Source organism: Fringilla coelebs (genome assembly GCF_963513975.1).
Source record: "Fringilla coelebs genome assembly, chromosome: 7".
Classification (NCBI taxonomy): domain Eukaryota; kingdom Metazoa; phylum Chordata; class Aves; order Passeriformes; family Fringillidae; genus Fringilla; species Fringilla coelebs.
The window spans coordinates 32,866,958-32,888,078 of record NC_140035.1 but is presented as its reverse complement, the minus strand read 5'-3'; the positions used below and the strand labels follow the sequence as shown (position 1 = coordinate 32,888,078).

At 43.4% G+C, this 21,121-nt stretch overlaps 1 protein-coding gene across 1 annotated transcript in view; it reads left to right on the top strand.

Moving 5' to 3' along the window:
* ADARB1 (adenosine deaminase RNA specific B1) overlaps positions 1-20,329 on the top strand; it is a 66,179-nt gene extending 45,850 nt beyond the window's left edge. Inside the window, exons 9-11 of the mRNA XM_084209776.1 lie at positions 7,194-7,375; positions 12,564-12,742; positions 14,466-20,329. Of these exons, the coding sequence (XP_084065902.1) occupies positions 7,194-7,375; positions 12,564-12,742; positions 14,466-14,642 (538 nt within the window). The 3' untranslated portion in view covers positions 14,643-20,329. The remainder of the gene's footprint in view (positions 1-7,193; positions 7,376-12,563; positions 12,743-14,465) is intronic.
* The last annotated feature ends 792 nt before the right edge of the window (positions 20,330-21,121 follow it).

Sequence of the window (21,121 nt, the reverse complement as noted above, 5' to 3'; positions counted from 1 at the left end):
TTGTTCTTTTTGACAAAGATTGAAATATTTTTGTTATTTGGTTTCAAAATCATTCAGCAGTAGTAATCTTTAACAAGCTTTAGAAAGATGGGAGAGTTGCAACATCATAATTTTTTTTAATGAGTCTGCATGTTTGCAGCCTTTGTGCTCTTGCAAATTAGATGAGAAATGCCAATTTTCAACTAATGATACTTTAGTTATTTTCACTGATATATATGCTATATATGTTTTAATTAAAAGAGCTCTGCTGTTTTCTCAAGTCACTGCTAGCCTGATTTAAAGTTTATTCAAGATATTAAGTTGGAACTATTCTTGTGAACTGCATATGCCAAATGAAAAATAGAGGAGGAAGGTTATATAATGGCTTTGTTCCTTTAGTCTTGTCTCAAGTAATCAGCATTTCTACTGAAGGAAAGCATTTTTTTTTACTTTAAATACTCCTAACATAAATGAATAGGGCCTTTCAGAAGCTAGGACAGGCAGCTGGGGAAAGGTAATTCTACAAAAATGACATTTTGGCTTCTTTTATAATATTTTTAGTAAAATTCACCAAAAACATCCCCCAGTTTCATGCCAGGGGCTTCTCCCAACCACCTGACTTGGGATTCATGCTGCATTCTTCTATCACACTGTCATTGCAAATACATTTTTAAAAAGCCAGTTGTTGAGTTAGAACACATTTGACTCTTGTGTTGGTTTTGTGTGATGCAGAACAGAATCCATCTCTCGCTTCCATAGCTAGCTGTCACCTCTCCTTGGGGCTAATGGGAATAATTTTGTTTGTGCCAGTGAAGGAAGCAGATAGAACCCCTTGACACAGAACAAAAACGGGTAAGGAGGCCCAAATTTTCTTTTTTTTTTTATTTTTAAACATTGCCCTGACATGTTTTGTCCACTGACATTTGAAAGAATGCCTTGCTCTATAGTGTCCAGCAATCAGTCCTCCAGAATGCCTCAGACCCAGGAATTTCCACTGTGCTTTCCCAAAGGTTCAAAAGTCACAGCCTGGGAAAGATGTGGATGAATTTGGGGTGATTGACTGTATCAAACCACTTGTATCTGAAGTGCTTCATCTGTGTGGATTATCTGGATAATCCAAGTTGTTCTTGCCAGCCTTTGAGTGCTTTGCTGCAGTGTGCTGCCCAGCACCCTCCTAGACCTGGTAGGAAGATCCAGGAACAGTTGTGAGAAATGTGGGAGGGCCACGAGTGTAATCCCACTTGCACTGCAAGCATTAAAAGAGGATTGCCCTGGTGTGTTAGAGCTTGTGGCTCTGCAGTAGGGTGTTAGGGTGGTTTCTGACCAGAGTTAACATTAATATACATGCATTTGTTTTAAATGTGTCCTGGCCTGCTGCCATGGTACTTGACAACGTTGATTTTTGTCATTTTTCTTTTGATGTGTTTTTCTGCCCATATTTTTGGCTTCAAATAATTGCTTACCTTATCATGAAACATTCCAGTTAATGGCTAATGTCCTGCTGAGAAGCACAAACTTCCTTATGACACAGTTTCTTAGAAAAGCTCTAGGAGCTGAGAAAAACTTTTATCAATTGAGTTGTTAAAAGGGAGGTCATTTGTTCTCTTCTACTTTGAAGAAGAGAAAATATTCTTCTGATAAATTTTTGTCTGAAAGAACATCACACACCCATCCACTGGCCTTCTGTGCTCATTCAGAGTGGGAAATCCAAACAGACATTTGTAACACAGTCTTTCTCTTTTTGCCCCCAAAAATGAGCATTTCTCCTTACCAGTTCTTAACCCAGTGGCAGTAGCTGATGTGAATTGCAGTGGCCACTTGGATGCATGGTGTCTTTGTGAAATACCTGAGGGCAGGGGGTGAGAAATGACTACCCAAGGTGTACCATCATGGAACCTCTCAGCTAAGCTCACAATCTGCTTTAAACCAAGAAGAACAGAGAAAACTAAGTCTCTGTGTGTAAAAGGGACAGAACTTTGAATGTTCAAAAAATACCCAAAAAACATGATTAAAACCAAAAGAGGTTAGATCTTGGTGCCAAAAAGTTGATGTATTTTATTTACTAGTAGAAGAGGCAAACAGAAAGAAAGAGGAAAGAAAGAAATAGAGGAAGAAGTGTATATAGGGGGTTGGGGGATGGGGTTAGGCACGAGTGTATCACCCTTCTGAGGGTCCCAGTGATGCCTCATTGCTCCCCTCCATCTGGTCTTGGTGGTGAGGGTCCCCTGCAGCCATGAAAAGTGTCGAATGCAGTGGATGAAAGTAAGTTTTGGGCAGGTGGGAATGCAGGGGGCCAGTTGGACACTGTGCCTTGCAGGGCTCTGGATGTGTTGCAGCACGTGCAATGCTCTGGTGCAGGGTCTGGGGACCCCTTTGGGGGGCCTTTGATGGGCTATGACACCCCTCAGCTGTCCTGCAGCTTCTCCTGGGGTGAAGGGCTCCACAGGTGAGCTCTGCACAGCAGAGGATGGGCATTCACTGTAAAGATGCTACTGCTGCCTGTTTACAACTGGCTTCTGAAGAGGAGTGGTCATGGAGAATTAATCTCTTTAGGAGACAAAGAGAAACCAGGTTTAAAGCTGTGCCTTTTGCATACCAGAAGGAGAAGTGGTTTCTGGGATAGTGCTACATCTTCCACAGTGACACCTACTCTCACTTGCCATCACTTGCAAGTAAAAACTTGTGATAAATGAAGTGCCAACTAAATGATTTTCCTTTCTTTATAGTAATTGTTGTTTATAAATAATATTGATATTAGAAGTTCTTTGAACTGTTAACACTTGTCAGGTTTTGCTTTGTTTAAGTAGTTGCAGGAGACTCTTATTTTCCTGAGATGAATTTTGGCACCAGTTCCATGTGGACACTATTGTGGGTCACAAATAGTGACTCCCCTGCCCTATCCTGCTCTCTGCATAAAAATTAGTAACTAAGATGTTTGATATTACCATCAACTTGTATGACTTATGCTGCTAGGCCTCCTTCAATTCTGCATTTTCTATAAAATGTGAATAACAGAATTTCTGTACCTCTTGCATTTGGAAGGTTCAGAGGAGAGTTTTTACCTGGCACGTGTATTTTTAACTGGTTTTATTTTTGGCAAGAGGTGCTACCAGCACGCTGTGAAAGTGCTGCTGAGAGTTAAATTTTGCTTACCTTCTCATGTGTCAAGAGCTGTGAAATCAGCTGCATTTCATGAAGAAATCCACAGACCTTTTAGATACCCTTGAGCAGATGGTGGTCCAAAGCAGAAACGTGGCAACATAGCAAGGAGGAGAGGACTCCTCTTGATTTGGTGTCAGTCTCTGCTTTCTCCACCCTCTTTCTTTACTGCAGTGAGCTTGAGAACAGCAGAAAGGTTGAGGAAGTGCATCCATCCTCCAGACTGTTATGAACAAGATACACAGCAGTGCTTATAGAATAAGAAAACCAGTGAGTGTGACAAATTGATAAAATTCAGATTTTTCCCGCTGAGGTGCTCATCTATAAGGCATCAGGTGAGCACAGTACACAGAGAGTGTCCTCTGTGTAAATGGACAGGAGCTGAACACAGCCCCTGTGCATTGATCTGCAAAGGTGCTGGGATGTACTGGTTTGAAGGAGCATTTCCCAGCACTGTCCTTCTACTCCAGCAGTGAAGGAATCTCAGTTAGCTGGAGCCCAGCTCAGATCAGGGCACCTCTGTTTAAATGTTAGCAGCTTGAATGTAAATCTTGTGGCTATTTATACCAATCTAAGAGCTTGCACTTTAAATGTCATTACTTTAAGGTAAAGTTTTTGAAGGTTGTCAGTGAAAATTCTTGTAGTAATTTAAATCCAGAATGCTCAGAATATGTTCAATACTGTCATAAGACAATTGTTTTTGCTTACCTTAGACAAGCATTGCAGGTGTTTCCAGTGAGGAGGTTTACACTGGGAGAGCTTCCCTGCCTGTTTCCCTGGGTGTTCTTTCCCATCTGTAACTCTCTGCTTTACATGCCTTACTTTAGGCATGTCAGTGTCTGTTGGTGTGATGCAGCATTCCTGTGTTCTGTTCATGCTCATTCTTTAGCACCCAGGTTTGGGTTTGTAAGTTGCATTTAGGTCACTTCACTTAACTCTTTTCTGATGCTGTTTTTAACGTGAAGGAAAAAAAATCCATTGTTTACTGGAAAGACAACACTGACTTGAAGTTGTCTGCAGTGCATTTTGCTTTTTCTGCTCTGCACTGCATGGTTTGTAGTGAAAGACAGCATTTGGCCCCTTAATTTCAAAAGCAATTTTGCTTTCAGTAAAGGTTAATGCTATTTTGGCAGCAGTTGTTGGTGTGAGTTCTGACAATCTGTGTTTGTAAGCTGGAGGATGAGGCAGTTTTACCACTTCTGGAGGTGATGCCTGTGGCCTTTTGAAAACTGATGTGTGGTGGTGGTTCCTTCTCAGTTTATATTCATAAAAGTTCTTCGAGTGTACATGCTGATGGAAGTGAGATATTACTGTTTGACAGAAGTACAGGATAAAAAAGGAACAAGGAGAAAGGACTGCATGGAGACTTTCTTTCCCTCTGCTATGATCTGCAGAACACAACCATAAATCTGCCAGGGAGAGGCTGAGGGATCTGGGGGAGCTCAGCCTGAAGGACAGGAGACTCAGGGGTGACCTTCTTGCTCTCCACAGCTCCCTGGTGGGAGAGCAGAGTTAGCTGAGGGCTGCTCTCAAGGGACAGGAGCAGAGGAAATGGCCTCAAGCTATGCCAGCTGAGGTTCAGGTTGGATATCGGGGACAAATTTGGCCAGGCACTGACTGGAACAGGCTGCCCAGGGAAGGGGTGGAGTGTCCCTGCCAGTGTCCCCAAGGTGTGTGCATGTGGCACCTGGGAACAGGGGTGAGCAGGATGGTGCTGGACAGGGTTAGTGGTTGCACTTGATGATTTTAGAGGGCTTTTCCAGCCTCAGTGAGTATGTGATTCTTTTGGGTTTCATGTTTGTCACTGCACTATAACCAGTTTCTGATACAATAATACATTTCTGTATTATTGTAGAGAAGTATATGTTCTTTTATTATAACCATGAAATTCAAAGCTAGTTTTATAAACCTAACCAGCACCCAACCCTGCCTACTGCATATGAAGAGTTTTGGTGGTGTGAGTGGTTTCTGCAGTGCTTGCACAGGCCCATTGCTCTGAGCCCAGCAGGAATATGTGCTGGGGGGCCAGAAGGGATTCAGCAAAACAGCCAAACAGGCCTGTGCCAGGGAATATCAGTTCATAGAGTCCTCTCTGCAGAGGCTTGCTCAGCTCTCCCCACTCCTCGTCCTCCTCTAATCAGAACCTCACAAGACAAATGTCAGCTTTCATTTTCTGCACCAGAGAAGGTCACCAGCTGTGGGAGGAAGCAGCAAAACACGAGCTCTGGAAATACTGAAGTCAGAAGTAAGGAAAAAGGTCTGGCTAAGGGTTTATTTAGGAAGTAAGGGCTTGCCAGAGGAGTGCTTTGGCCTATTTTAAAATGTCTGTCATCACTTGAGCACTGATCATGTAGTGTAAAATGGGATGTGCCTTGTCTTTGCAATGCTCAGTCCTGAATTCTCTTTCCAGATGTTTCTTCCATAGTGTTACCTGTGTCTGTAGCAGTCAGAAAGGCATATTGGTCCTGGGAAGCAACAATTTTCACTTGATATCTTTACTCTGACATTTGGCTGCTGATTGTGTTCTCAGTCTTCTAAAAAACATGCCTTTATTCCATGTAAAATGCACCTCATATACTAGCACAGTATTTTTATTCACCTATTAAGGCCAGGTTTTTTAATGATGGGTGAGTAAATTAATGCACATTGCCTCCATTTTCATCATCACTAAAGATATGCAAAGAAATAGTTTCTTTGGATGATAATCTTTGTTTTACCATTTTTATATTAAAAAAAAGAAACACGTTGCAAGTCCTGAAGCCAGCCTGTGTGATTCAGTTATTGCAGTAGTGAAAGAGTTGTGGTGTGGAGTTTCTAGCCTAAAAGGATAATGATGTGTACCCTGCCCAGCACAAGCTGCAGGAAACACTGGTAGCAGCATCTGAATTCCCTGTTTTCCCAGGAGAACCTTGCAACCTGCTATAGCATGGGCTTTTTAATAGGGACAAGCATTCTGTGGGAGCATGAGAGCTTCTGATGTGCTCCTCTGTTTTATCCAAGGAAACTTCCTTTATCCAAAGGAAACTTTTCCTGCTGATTGTGTCTGGCTTTGTAATTGGACTCCAACTCCAGGCTGGACAGGGCTTGGAGCAACCTGGGGTAGTGGAAGGTGTCCCTGCCCATGGCAGGGTTTAAACTAGATGATGTTTAAGGTCCCTTCCAAGCCAAACCATTCTAGGATTCCAAGACTGAAAAGTGCTATTTTTGTAGTGCCTCAGTATTGCTCAGAGCAAGGCAGTGAAAATACTCTGCAGGAGATGTTGAGGTTTTCAAAAGTATTTTGTGTGACAGTTACAGAGACATTGAGAGCCAAAACTTTATCAAATAAGCACAATTAAAAAAAAACACATACCACAATCAGGATTTTGCTCCTAGGCATTCTATATCCCTGCCACCAGACCTGATCCAGTGTAAATCTCAGTGCTCAGACAGGGATTTATGTTTGGAATCTGTGAAGCAGCTCAAGGGAGCAAGGGCTGTATGCATTCTTTGTGTGTTTTCACTTTTCATAGTCAGTTTTGTCCCTGCCCATGGCTATGGCAAGCCAGTGCACAATGCCCTTTCTGTCAGTGGGCCAGGGTTTGAAGGACAGGCCTTTCCTTGTGGTGGTGAGGTGTGGAGGTCTTGCTGAGAATCCTTCTTGTGCTCTGGGGAGGATGCTCTTCTCCCTGCCAGGTGCCTTCTGCAGGTATCAGCTGCTGTTTCTGGTGGAGAATCTCTCAGTTTGGCTGCCTCCCATTGGATGGTCCTGTCCATCTCTGGCATTAGATGCTGGAAAATGCATCACCAGACATGTTAGCAGGGGTACAAGTTAGAGTGCTCCTATTTTAGCTGATTTTACTCAGGATTACACTGAGTATCCCCTAAGCTGATCTGTGAAATTCTGGCAGGTGTCACAGCTTATGCTACCATGGTCATGTGCTAGTCAGGAGGAAGGGTTGAAAGTCTGGTCCATTGTGATTAACTGCTGTTATGTCTGGCAGATGTTACTTGTTTCATTAAAAAGAAAGTGTTTTTTTGTTTTTTGTTTTGTTTTGTTTTTCCCTCCCTCTTAGGTGGAACGTATTGGGTATTCAAGGAGCCTTACTTAGCCTCTTTGTGGAGCCAATTTACTTCTCTAGCATCATCTTGGGGAGTTTATATCATGGGGATCATCTATCCAGAGCCGTTTACCAGAGGATAGCAGAGATAGAAGATCTACCACCTCTTTATACACTCAACAGACCTTTACTTAGTGGCAAGTATCTAATGGAGAAGGCCGTGCCGGTAACTAAGTCTGTTCCAGTAGCATTGTGATTTTCTAGTTCTCAAAACCTTGCAAACTGTGTGCTGTGAGTAAACTGCTTGCTGCTTGCAATAGAGAAGCTGTGGTTCAAACATCATACAGACACCCAGTCAGAAATACCATAGCAAGGACCTTTAAAAGTTGGAAAGAAGTGGGGGATGAAACTTGGGGTGAGTTTTGACACCATTCCTGTCTGGAGCATGTCCTAGGAAGATGTGAGGAGAGTTGAAGGCTTAGGGAAATCTCCTCCCACCTGTGGAATAGTGTGTTAGCACTCACTGTCACTTCTCTTGCACTGCAGTTTTTTGTTGAGTGGTCCCTTCATCTCTCAGTGTGCCAACTGGATTTACAATTTTTAGGTCAATAATCAACTCAGAATGGACAGAGATAACGCCTCACCTGTCTTAAATTCAAAAATGGCTTGTTTCAGTAATGCTCTGAAAGCTTTAAAACTGAAATCTCATCCTCCCTCTCACTCACTTTGTCTGTTGCTTTGTTCTGTAGAGATTACCTTTTGGCATGTGTTTGTTTTCCAGGGAAGAAAAAGCAGCTCATAATTTTAAAGCATGTTTAAAGTTTGACATGAATTTTTAAAAAATATTTAGGGAGGGAGTTGGGAAAAGAGCATTGTGAACAATGAGTATTTCTTTAGGTATGAAAGGTAGTAAGGATTCCCTGAACTAGGATGTATAAAAATGTTAAATAATGTATTTATCCTTATATTAGCAAGTAAGTAACAGTTGCAACACTCTGTACCAAATTTCTGATAGTTTTATGGGCATAGTAGCTGATGTAGGGACTGCTTCTGCCTGATTTTGGGGAATTTTTATCAGTCCTTCAAGACAGCAGGTTTGTGGCAGGGTGAGAAGCATTTTTGTTATCCTTTTCACAGCATGTAACAGTACCTTGTCTTCTTGAAAATCATCTTTCTGCAATGGTGCTATCATCTATTTCCCATGAAAGAGAACCATCTGTTTAAACAGTTGAGCCAGGACTTGCTGTGCAGCAGAGAGAGTTTGGAAATGTTCTCAGCTGTGGAGTTTTCACAAAAATACACATCTCAAAAATGTACAGAAAGGTTCTTTAGGAGCTTGGGCTGAGAACTGTGTTGATGCATTTTCTGTTACTGATTCAGTCTTGAAAGCTGATTTTCTGACCTCTGATGTTAGATTCAGCTGGGCCATTTGTGTAGCTGCCTATGTGCTCTTGGATTCACATATTTTTCAGTGTACTCTTACCTAGAAGAAGCATGGCAGAAATACCTGTCTCCAGTTCTGTGTTCTGTCTTGTATCACACACACACACACCCCTCTGAGATTTATTTCCACCAGGAGGATGAAATAGAACAGAAATACCTGTCTTGCCCCACAGTTTAGCTGAGAAAGTAATGGAAAAACAGGTTTTCTTCCTTTAATCAAGCAAATTTTATGTCTGCTGGGGCACCTGCATTAAGTCAAAATTATTTTGAGATACTGTTTGTACTGCTAAAAATTGTCTTTCATCATCTTTCTTTGTTTATAAGAGTTTTTACTTCCACCTTTTGCCAGCAGATTGAATCATAAAATCATTAAGGTTGTAAAAGACCCCAAGATCATTGAATCCAACCATGAGTCCAGCACTGCCCTGTCCACCACTAACACATCCCCAAATATTCAGTTCCAGTGGGGAACACACATACCACAGCAGGTGTTTTCAGCTGAGGGATGCAGGAAATCTGTTTGTTCATAGAAAACTCCCTCCTGTGCTGACTCTTGGAAGCCTTGGTTGCAGGATCCAGCTTTTGAGGGCAGCTCCTGAGAGGTGGCTTGAAGAGAAGACAGGTTTGAATCTTGTAAATTTGTAGAATAATCTGAAAAAAAAATTAATTTCTCAGTCAGAGTGAGGGTGCTTGGATAAATCAGCCAATATCAAGTTGCCCACCTGCAGGGTGAGCTGCACAAACTCTTTTTGAGGGGGAGCCACTGTGGGCATGCAGGAGCTCACCTGGGCTGAAGCCCCAGTCAGGTACTGAGACCTTTGTGTTTACAAATCCTTAACACATCTTTCAGTTGTTCATTCCTGGGTTTATTTTTTGAAATGCTTTCAACTTTTTGCCATCCACAGCCTCCTTGAGAAAGGAGGACTGTGGAATGTGCCAAGGTTTGTGCAGAGGAACTTCCTTTCTGCTGATTTCCTCAGTTGGATGTTCTGAGTGCTCTGTGAGATCCAGGCCATAAGCAGTGGTCATGACACTCAGGTTTCTATCCCTCTGAGATTTTCCTTCCTACATAAATCCTGGTTTTTGCAAGCTGAAGTGTCTCAGTCTACTTTGTTGTTCCTTGCACAGAGACCCTTTCACCAAAGGATCATTTTGCAGCCCCATTTCTGTGCTGGTGAGAGCAGGGCAGTAGCTGATGTGCAGGGTAAGGCAGCAATGCTGGGCTGGTCCATGTAGTGGCATGTGTTCTGTTCACTTCCCTGATCCTTCCTGACATTCACTTTGATTGCTGCTGGTGACTGACCTGACCTTCTGGTAGAACTGAACAGTAGACACTAAAATCTCACTCCTGAATGCTAATATTGAACTGCAAGTCCAGCACTCCTCGTGCAAGATTGCATTGGGTTTTTTCCAATATGTGTTGCTTTATATTCATCTGTGAGGAATTTCATCTGCCTTTTTATTGCCTAGACACCCAGTATAGGAAGTTTTTTCTGCTGCTTTTTGCTATTGCTCCTCTTATTGATGTTTAAAAATAATTTAGTATCATCAATGATCCTACCTCAGTTCCCCCTCCCACATCCCAGGTCTGCCCTGAGCTGGAGGTTCTCCAGCTGAGTTCACTCTTCCCAAAGAGATCATCTTTATCCAAGTGTTAGTGAATTTGTTTTTGAGGTAGACAAAAATAAATCCTTCAGCAGAACTTCTGGTGATTTTTTTATTTGCCTGTTCTCTTGGTACTTTATCCTCCTGTTCACACTGGTGTTGTTCAGCTTTCTATGTTTTTTTTCATCAAGCTTGTTTTAGCTCTCTCCTCAAAGAACTGTCAAACCTTATTATTTATACAAGCAGTGGCACAAAGAGCTGTGACCTTTGCTTTTGTTTATTATATCCCTTTGTAATAATACTCAACAATAAGTTCTGAGCAATGTTCTCTAAATAGCTTTAGTTCATTCAGTTTTCAAAGAAGAGTAAAATATTTGATTTTTCTATCCTAAATTTCATTTCTGTTACCAGTCTCATATTCATGTCTAGATTTTGAGGGAGAAGATATGACCCACCTAAAGTTTGATCAAATGCTTTGATTTTGAGATGACCTTTATTCCCTGTCCCTGCTACTTCTGATCCACCATCAGGGACTCCTTTGACATCTCTCCAGGGTTCTTGCATACAAATAAGCAGCTGAATGGGTTGTTATTAATTAAATCTATTTGAAATTCTAAATCTGGGTTGGTTTTGGTGGGTTAAAAAAAAATTAATTCATCAAAAACCAGGAATAGAATCATATAATTGCAGTGGAAATGTAGTGCATGCTGGTTGTTCAGCTTTGTCATCTTTATTTGATTTGCTTGTGGGACTGGTTGTGATATCACAGGTGTTTTGGAGTACTTGATGACATCTGTCTGATCCCTGTATTTGTTTAATAGTGTATGGAATGAAAGAAAAGGTAGTAGTATAGATGTCATTAAAGAAAAAAAAGACAAAAAATTGTCATGTGGCATCAATTTCTTACCACTTTTGCCTCAGTACTTTTGGTAAAACCAACTTTTGTACCACTTCTCAATTTTTTCAGCTTGTATTTTAAGAAAATGGGGAATAGTAGGTTATTTTCTGTTATTATTCAGTTAATTATTTCTTATCAGTCATAGTGACAAGATTGATCCAAACCAAGGCTAAAAATACAACAGCTTCAGTGGTTTATATTTCAAAGAGTTTCTTTGTTTATTAAATGAGGAACTGATGACAGGAAGCAAACTGAATTTTGCTGGGTCATTCTGACCTTGCCCACTCTCAGTGCTGGGCCCAGAAGTGCCATGAGACTGAGCCAGGTGAGCCAGTTCTGATCCCAGGTGCCCAGCTTTATTAGATTTTGTTCCAGATATCAGCCAGAAATGCATCCTGCTGTCTTGCTTATGTTCAATTTCCACAAATTCTTTAGGTTTTATTAAGTGTAGGACGTGGCCTAACAGTGGAGTAGACTTGAAATAGGTTCTGAGTGGGAGCTGCTTTAAGGTAAAAGTGGGATTTATATTTACTGGAAAGAGCAAATTGCCCTGGTGCTTTGTTCTCTCCTGGTGAGGTGACTGAGCCATCTCCGATAGAGTTTTGCCCCCCCCTGCAATGTCTGAGGAGTCAGTCACACGTGCATGGCAGCAGCTGCTGTGACCTTCACTGTGTATGATCCATCTTGGAGCACTGGGGAATAGATCCTGCCCTGGGCAGGCAGCCAGACTCCATTTGCACTTGGGCTGGCTTGTGGTGGCTTTGCTTCTCCATCCCTGCAGGTAGAGCCCCAGCTGGAAGATGTCACCTAATTTAACACCTGAGCAGAGGGATTTGAGTCCTGTTTGGAATCCTGTGGTTCCCTGTCTCTGGGCTCAGTGTGCAGCACTGGCCTGTGAAGTGGGGAGGCAGCTGGAGCACGGTGGATTTGTGCTGGAGGACCCAAATGTCTGCCAGTCCTGGCTTTGTGGAGGGTGCTGAGCATGGGGCTTGCTTTCAGTAGAATCACAGGATGTGGTTTGTGTTGGAAGGGACTGTAAAGCCCATCTCATTCCACCCCTTACCATGGGCAGGGATAGCTTCCAGAACCCCAGGTTGCTCCAAGCCTTGTCCAACCTGGCCATGAACACTTCCAGGGTTCACAGTTATTTGGAAGTGAGGTGAACCCCACGAACTCCTGCCACAGGGCTCTCCATGACCTCCTCTGCCAAGGAGGCTGCTTTCTCCAGACGTGCACACTTGCCCTGCTGAGAGGGACAGAACTAGAGAGCCCTTTAGCCAGAATGAGAGCGAGATGTCACTCTGTGAGTGGCTGAGAAATCTGCGGGAGAAATCCCTCAAAATAAAAGATCTGCTTCTAAGACTGCTCACTCCCCAACACAAAACCAAAAGTCAAGCATTTGTATTGATGATCATCATTAAAGATCCCTTTTCTTTCAGGTATCAGCAACGCAGAGGCCCGTCAGCCAGGCAAAGCCCCAAACTTCAGCGTGAACTGGACCGTGGGAGACTCTGCCCTGGAGGTCATTAACGCCACCACCGGCAAGGACGAGATGGGCCGCGCCTCGCGCCTCTGCAAGCACGCCTTCTACAGCCGCTGGATGCGCATCCACGCCAAGGTACGGCCCGGGGCGTTAGGGAGACACCTGGGGCTGCTTCCTGCGCTCAGCAAAGGGCTCTGCTGCTGTGCTTCCTCAGCCTGCCCCGCACTGAGCCTCGTGTTAGAGCCACAGAATCACTGAGGCTGGAGAGAACCCTTGAGATGGTCCAGTCCAGCCATCAATGCAGCTCCACCACCATGTTCCCGTTAAACCATGCCCTCTAGCATCCCCAGGGAGGGTGAGCCCACTGCTTCCCTGGGCAGCCTGTCCCAATGCTTTACAACCCTTTCACTGAAGGTTTTTTCCATTAATATCTAATGAATTCCCAATATCTAATGAATTCCATAGTATCTCAGCTTGTTTTAAGCTGAGCCTCGTGTTAGAGCCACAGAATCACTGAGGCTGGAGAGGACCCTTGAGATGGTCCAGTCCAGCCATCAATGCAGCTCCACCACCATGTTCCCATTAAACCATGCCCTCTAGCACCACATCCCCAGGGAGGGTGAGCCTGCTGCTTCCCTGGGCAGCCTGTCCCAGTGCTTTACAACCCTTTCACTGAAGGTTTTTCCCCTAATGTCTAAGGAAATCCTTAATATCTAAGGATATCTAATCCTTAATATCTAATTCTCTAATATCTAGTGAATTCCCCAAAATCTCGGCCTCTTTTAACCTGAGCCTCATGTTTTCCCTAATATCTAATGAATTCCCCAATATCTAATTCTCTAATATCTAATGAATTCCCTAGTATCTAATTCCCCAATATCTAATGAATTCCCTAGTATCTAATTCCCCAATATCTAATGAATTCCCTAGTATCTAATTCCCCAATATCTAATGAATTCCCTAGTATCTAATTCTCTAATATCTAATGAATTCCCTAGTATCTAATTCCCCAATATCTAATGAATTTCCTAGTATCTCAGCTTGTTTTAAGCTGAGCCTCGTGTTTTCCATAATATCTAATGAATTTCCCAATATCTTATGAGTTCCCTCGTATCTAATTCTCTGATATCTAGTGAATTCCCTAGTATCTAATTCCCCAATATCTAATGAATTCCCTAGTATCTAATTCCCCAATATCTAATGAATTCCCTAATATCTCAGCTTGTTTTAAGCTGAGCCACAGAACCATTAAGGCTGGAAAAGACCCTTGAGATGGCCAAGTCCAGCCATCACTGCAGCACCACCGTGTTCACATTAATCCATGCCCTCTAGCACCACATCCATGCATTGTTTGAACATCCCTAGGGATGGTGACCCCACTGCTTCCCTGGGCAGCCTGTTCCAATGCTTTGCAACCCTTTCAGTGAATTTTTTTCCCTCTAATATCTTATCTAAACCTCCCCTTGTGCAACTTGAGGCCAGGTAGCTGCTGCTCCATGCAGTAATGGAGAAGAGCAATGTGTTTGTTAACTTACTTTTTAATGTGATGCTGTCTGATCGAAAATGCACATTCCTTGGTTTCTAGCTGAGTAGGCAAAGGATGCTGTGTCCTTTGAGCTTGCCTTTGCATTTTAATTTATTTGGAAGGATAATTCCATTTTCACTGCTGAGGTCTCACTCTTTACTCTCAGAAAGAAAGCTTCCAGGAGGTATGTCTGTAGCTTTTTAGCCATAAGGTTTTGTTTGATAGATCCTTACCTGGTTTTAATCCTAGCTGTTTAAATAACTCAGTCACTCTGGTGCTGTTTGGCTTAATGGGGTCTTGTCTCTGTCCTCCTCTTGTCTCTGAACCCCACAGCTTTCCTCCAGCTTGCGCTCCAAGATCCTCAAGCCCAACCTGTACCACGACACCAAGCAAGGAGCCACGGAGTATCAAACTGCTAAAGAGTGTTTGTTTAAAGCATTCCTGAAGGCAGGACTCGGAGCCTGGGTGGAGAAGCCCATAGAACAGGATCAGTTTTCTCTCACAGTCTGATTCACAAACTGCACATCACCTGGGAAGGGGAGTTGTTCTGGAGATTCCTGGTGTCCAGCGTTGCTTTCCGGCATCTCCACAGGCGTCAAAAACATCTTTCTGCTCTTTGGAGTTGGGTTTCTTTGGGTTGTTTTTTTTTTTTTTGAAACTTCACAGTAGCTGTTTCTGTTTTGCCTAAGTATTGAAACTCAATGATGATGCAACACATAATTGTATATTTTGTTATAGGAAAGTAATTTCTGGTGTATTTCTAGAAATACTTTTACTGTAGAAAACTTGCAGTAAGGCTGTCCTTACTGTATACAATGACTCATTTTTTCTGGGTTAAAATAATTTCTTTTTTAATTCAATGTCATCAAGTGCATGAAGAAATGAATAGTTTCTCTAGGTTTTACACCACACTTTTAGGAAGTAGCTTAATTTTTAAAAAAGAAGATAGGTGACAAAGCTGATTCTACTCCTCTGTTAACTTGTTTTTCAACTGCAGATATTTTTAGTACATAGACCACAGAGGCGGAATGGAGTCTGGACAGCTAGTTTTTTTCCCAATTCCTTGCTCTTTAAAACCAGCTGCTGAAAATTTCATGTCTTTGATGTATGTATTTATTAGTCTGTGAGCCAGTTTTTAACATGCAGCTTTTTATTCTGTTTTTAAAAATACATTTACCTCCCATTTATACCCATTGTGAAGTCTTCATTTTTTTTTTACCATTGTAAACTGGAAACAGCAAAATAATTATTTGTAAGTTAAGAAGTTTAATCTGTCACATGCAGAAGCCTGTTTAGAAGTTTTGTGTATCCCAGGAATTCATCTGAATACAGTCTTAACTGTAACAGCAATGTAACAGCTTTAAAAAAATCTGCTCATTTTAAGGGCATCAAGCCTGAGTTGCCAAAACCAGTGACTACTTGTTGGGTATTAATTGCTCTCCTCTAGAAACTCTTGTAACAGAGAAACCAATTCTTAAACCTTATTTCCTGTGAGTTATATCTGCTTTCAGCCAAATGGTTGTGTCCGAGATTCCCTTTTGCCTTTGGGCTTTACATGTGTGATGGGCATCATGGAGCTCATTAGGTAAGTTGCTCTCAAATGTGTGTCCATCTGTTCTGACTGTTCCCTTGAAAAGTGTTTTTCCTGGAGGTGTGGACACTTGTGCTTGATGTGAAGAAGTAAGATGGAAGCGAGGTACTGAGGTTTGATACGCTGCTGTGTGGAAGGAGCACCTCAGCCCCAGCAGCCCTGGGCTCAGCGAGTCCTTGTGGTGCTGAACACTTTGGTGTAAACCCACTTTTGGCCAAGCATGAATGCTGCTAAGGCATTTCTGCTCCAGTAGGAGCCTGCTGTCAGCTTCAAAACCTGCTCAGAGCTGAAAATCACTTGTGCATTAGCTGGAAGTCTCTGGGTTCGTGTCCTGGGAGGGAGACACTGAGGTGCAGACAGTGCATGGGGTGGTGCTGTGGACAGCAGCAAGCATTCCTCTGGGCAGACAAGAGGGGCTGTCACCCAGGGGTCCCCTCAGGGAATTGGTGCTTCTAGAGGTCACTGCCTTTTCCAGGTGCTGGGGGAGGAAGCTGCAATAGAAGGGCCGGGTTAATTCACCTTTGGGGTGGCTGCAGTCACCCTGCCAGCTTCTCATTAGAGCTGAGAGCACCCCCGTGGCCTCTGCAGGCCAGCCAGGCTCTTGAGCCATCATCCAGCCAAGGTGCAGACTGACCTCTTCCAAAACAGGATTTCAGTTGTGTGTGGTCAGATTCTGCAAGCTCTGGGACACCAGTCTTGGGATTGACTTGGTCACACTGCAGAAGTTCTGTTTGGGGCTCTGCTGAGTGTGTCAACATGTTCCTTTTTCTGAGGAAGAGGTGGTCAAGCTGTGTGTGTTTCCTTGGAGTCATTACTGCTCTCAGGTGAAATACACATTTTTAAGGGACTCATTCAAAAGTTGGCATCTCTCTGAATTTTTTTTGAGGACTAGGAAAGTAGTGCTTAAACTAATTTTTTTAATTAAGTCAAAAATATGAACAAAATATTTAAATAGTATTATAGACATAGTTTTTTAGCTGTTGGAATGAACTATTAGCATTAAACTATAATGGAAATAGGTTCCATGCCAGACTCTTTCAATCAAGGAGTTGTGTCAGGTTATTTGTGAGGAAGAGTTCTCTTGTTGGTAATTCTGGGATTTTAAAAAGAAGTTTTCCAGGGTTGTCTGCAATCCATGTCTGTCTTCTGGGAGTCAATAAAAACTGCTTGGCTTCTTTCAACCCCTTGTTCCTTTTTGTGCAGCTCACAGTGGAAGGAAGTAGGGACAGCTCCCTGGAAATCAGTGTCACTGAGCAAGGAGGAATAGCCATGTATATAATCTCAAGTGGCTGCAAAAAATATCAGACAGCTCAGCCTCTGGCAGCTGCCAGGTTTTGTAGGGAGGTTGTACTGCTGCTCTGGGAGCTGCTTCCATTCTTTTACTTTTTTTTTTTTTTTTCCTCCTTATAGTTGTTTGAATATTTATATAATTATTTTGATTGAATATTTACATAATTATAATTGAATATTTGTCTCAGGATCTTCAAAGGACTTAGAGTAACAACTTTAATGTTGATGAATACTTGAAATTGAATTTAAGGTGTGTTTTTTTCTCCAGATGGCAGTCTGGCTTGTAGTAAAGTTTCATAGGTTAAGTAAATAGATAATTTTAAATAGAGATGTTTTAAAATATATATATATATATATGTTCTGCAGGATCATTTTAAGAAAATCTGGGCCTAAAGGTTAACACTTGAAATCTTGCTTATGGCTGTACTCAGGACTGGTAATAAGTGTAGATTATTTACTGATTGTGTGAGTGTTGTTGTGTTGGAGCTTGTTAGCAGTGGGGATGTCCTGCTGGTGATGGGAACAGGGATTCTGCTGCCTTAGGGATTTACACCACTGGGGTTTCTGTACAGCTGGCAATTCTCATTTTCTCCTTGTCTTGGAGGAATCTTTTCATGGCTGGTTACTGCACAGGATGCCCCAGAGTAGAAGGCTTTTGTGTGCAGTTCCTCTAAATCTAAGAGAACTAGCAGCTGAAAGGCTCAGGATCAGGGAATGGGGGTTTCATTTCATCAGTCCAGGTCTGGAGACAGGCTGGGAGAGCTGCAGTGTCTGTGCAGGCACAGCTTGGGGTGACTGGCAGTGGGGCTGTGTTTCAGGCACAGTTTGGGGTGATTGGCAGTGGGGCTGTGGCTGATCCTCATCCCTAATGAGCTCCAGCTGGGAGAAGCAGGTGAGGAGCATTGAAGGTAACGAGACACGGGGCACTGACCAACCAGCAAAGGGAACAGAGGGCACACAGGTGCACTGCATCCACAGGAGGGGATAAAAGGTGGGCTGGAGAGCAAGAGGGGCAGATGCTTGCAGTCTTCTGCAGTGCTATGGTGTTACTGTGTGTGGGCAGGAGCCTGAAGCCTTCTGAAGAGGTGAGGTGTTAACTCTGAATCTTTCTGGTATTGTGAGGTGATGCTCTGTGTGTGGTGGCTGTCTCAAGTGTGACATTGCTGTGCCATGTGCTGAGATGGGGCTGTTCACCAAAAGAGAACCTCTGGGGAGGCCTTAGAGCCCCTTCCCGTGCCTAGAGGGGCTCCAGGAGAGCTGGAGAGCACCTGGAGTGCCAGGCCAAGAGGCATGGCTACAAACCAATGGAGCTTAGGTTTTGATTGGATATTGGGAAGAATTTTTTCCCTGTGAGGGTGGGGAGGCCCTGGCACAGGGTGCCCAGAGAAGCTGAGCCTGCCCCATCCTTGGAAGTGTCCAAGGTCAGATTGGATGGGGCTTGGAGCAACCTGGGATGGTGAGAGATGTCTCTATCCATGGCAGGGGGCTGGAACTGGATGAGCTTTAAGGTTCTTCCAAACCATTCCATGATTTTGTGATGTCCAAGAGTGGAAGTAGCCAAGGAAAACCCCACAACTCGCTGTGCTCTCAGTGCAAGTGTGCACAAGTTAAAGCTGTTGGTTCTGAGTGTTTGGGAGCCTGAGGCAGTGCCTGTGTCATGGATTAGTGCTGCCTTTGGAAACCAAGCTGTGGTTTTCAAAAAATTACCAGCTAGGAATTGAGAATGTGTTCTAAGAACTGCTTAGTCATGGTCACCACATAATGAAAATTTTGGGTTTTTTAGATATCAGTGGTTTTCAAAATAGTTTTATTTCCATTCCTTAAATTAATGTTTGGGAGGCTCATGCTCGTAGAGAAGCTGCACTTTGAATTCTTTCCAATTTCATCATCATTAATTGTCCACTGTGAAAATTATCCCAAAGTTTACTGAAAAGGAAGGAGAGCTGCAATTCAGGTCGAGAGTCAGAACCAAAATCTCTCATGTTATTAAAACCTAAAACCCCACAGAAACAAGATGTATAAAATATAACTGTTCTGTCTCAGAATCGCTGCCTGGTTTTTGTTGGGTTTCTTTATCCATTTATTTATTTGTTTTCTAATACAAAGTGTTTTCAGTTGTGCTTAAATGTTTCCACCTTGACTTTGTGTGCTCCTGTTGGGAGAGGAGGTCATGTTTATCCTGGGGCTAGAGCTAGCAGAGGCACAGAAGTTTTTGTGTGTGTATCTGAGGCTTTTGAGGCTCATTGGGCTTGCTGCTCTGCTTTGTGCAAACAGCTGGAGTATTTGCAGCAATTTTGGGTTGATTCCCCATGGGAGAAGTTGTGTGGGACTCTGGACAGGCAGGCTTGGTGTGTGGAGCTGCAGGAATGGGGGATTCATCCCTAGGCAGGTGTTTGTTCCTAAAATGGGCTGAGCTCTGGCAGTTTTCCCTCAATGCATCCACTGGCATCGTGTGCTGGAGCCCATGCGGTGCTTCCAGTAAAAATGCTTTTCCATGGCTTCTGGCTAGCTGGGAATGGTGCAAACCAGCCATCAGGGGGCTGCAGGAGCTGAGCTGGGGCTGGAATCCTGAAGCTGGCAGGGCTGTGGGGACCAGGGAGGGCACACATTCCTTGTTGGATCATGTCAGCGTTTTTCTGCACCTTTCAGCCAAAGGCCTGTCCCAGTAATGAATGTGACATTATTTGCACCAACAGCGTTTGTGTTTGCAGCAATGAGTTTTGTGGGTAGCTGTGTTTTGTTTTTTTCAGTCATTCCAGAAGAGAGGAATTGAGAGCTGTGTTTGCAGCCAGCCTCAGCAGACAGAACAGTTTAAGTAATACCTGTTCTCTGGAGGGAAAGCTCCACAGTTGGTGTCACTGCCTGTTTTTATGTTTTTAATATCTTCATCACTATCATACCAGTATCATTTCTGTTGCAGTTTGGCTGAGATGTCCTCAACAAGTTTAAGATCCAATGTGTGTGTGTGAATATGTATTTATACATCCCTGTGTATAATATTGCTGTATATTATTTGCATTAAGCAGTTACTCTTCCCTGTGTGACAGTGCAAACACGTCAGCTTTACCTACCTGGTGTAAGGTTATTAAAGAACACTATCAGATACTGTCCTCGACACTTTCTCCATTCATAACCCCAAATTTGAAGAGGAGACCTTGTTATACCTCTGGTTTGTCACTTTCCTTCCAGCATTCTTGTCCTTCTCCCAGTGTCACTGCTGAAGCACAACCCCTTGGTCGATTATTTTAAGCAATGACTGTTTTGCATACTACCTTGCTTTGTTTAAGTAATGTTTGTACAGAGATTTCAAAATATAAAGAGCTATATAATTGCTAAGTTTCATTATTATTTTTTTTTCATATCAGTGTTGCTAGTGACAGCAAAACAATAAGTGAAATGTCACAAGATACTGGGCATGTCCTTAAGGTGCTGGTTTTGGTGATGTCCTGAAGAGCTGCTAAGAACATGGGCAAGGGGAGGGCAAGTGACAGGTCTGGGACTCCAGTGTAGACACATGGCCTGTGTCAGGGTCTGAGGAGGGCTGTGCCACCTCTGGTGTCTTTTAGAACTGTCATTTTGTGCTCAGTTCCCATGTGGCATCCCCAAAACCTGTAGGTGGTCACCAGGGTTTGGATCCTGCCCATGGTGGTAGCCCTGAGCTGGTGATCCCTGTGGGTGCCACTGCCCCAGGAGGGGACCCAGCGTTCCGGGGCTGGGACAGCAGGAGCCCAAGCACCTGATGGTCACCTTCAACCTGTCCCAGCAGAGCAGGAAGGTCTGCTCCAAGTGTGCTACCCTTGCATCCTGCTCAGGATATGCCTCTGGAGAATCCTGGTCTCCCTTATCAGTCAGAAATGCCAGCTCAGATCCAGGACTGCAGCGCTGGCTGAGGAAGGGCAGGGAGCCAGGGACACATGGCCCCTCTGGATCTGCTTCCCTGGAAGCAGCACCTTACCTTGCATAGAAGGAATACATCTTAAAAAAAGTCAGATCCAAGACAGTTCTGCTCCAGAACTGCTCCACAGCCTGCTGCTTGTGGGGCTGTCATGGATAATGGCCTTCAGGCTGATATCTGCTGACCCCATCATCTTATCAGATCAGTTCCTGA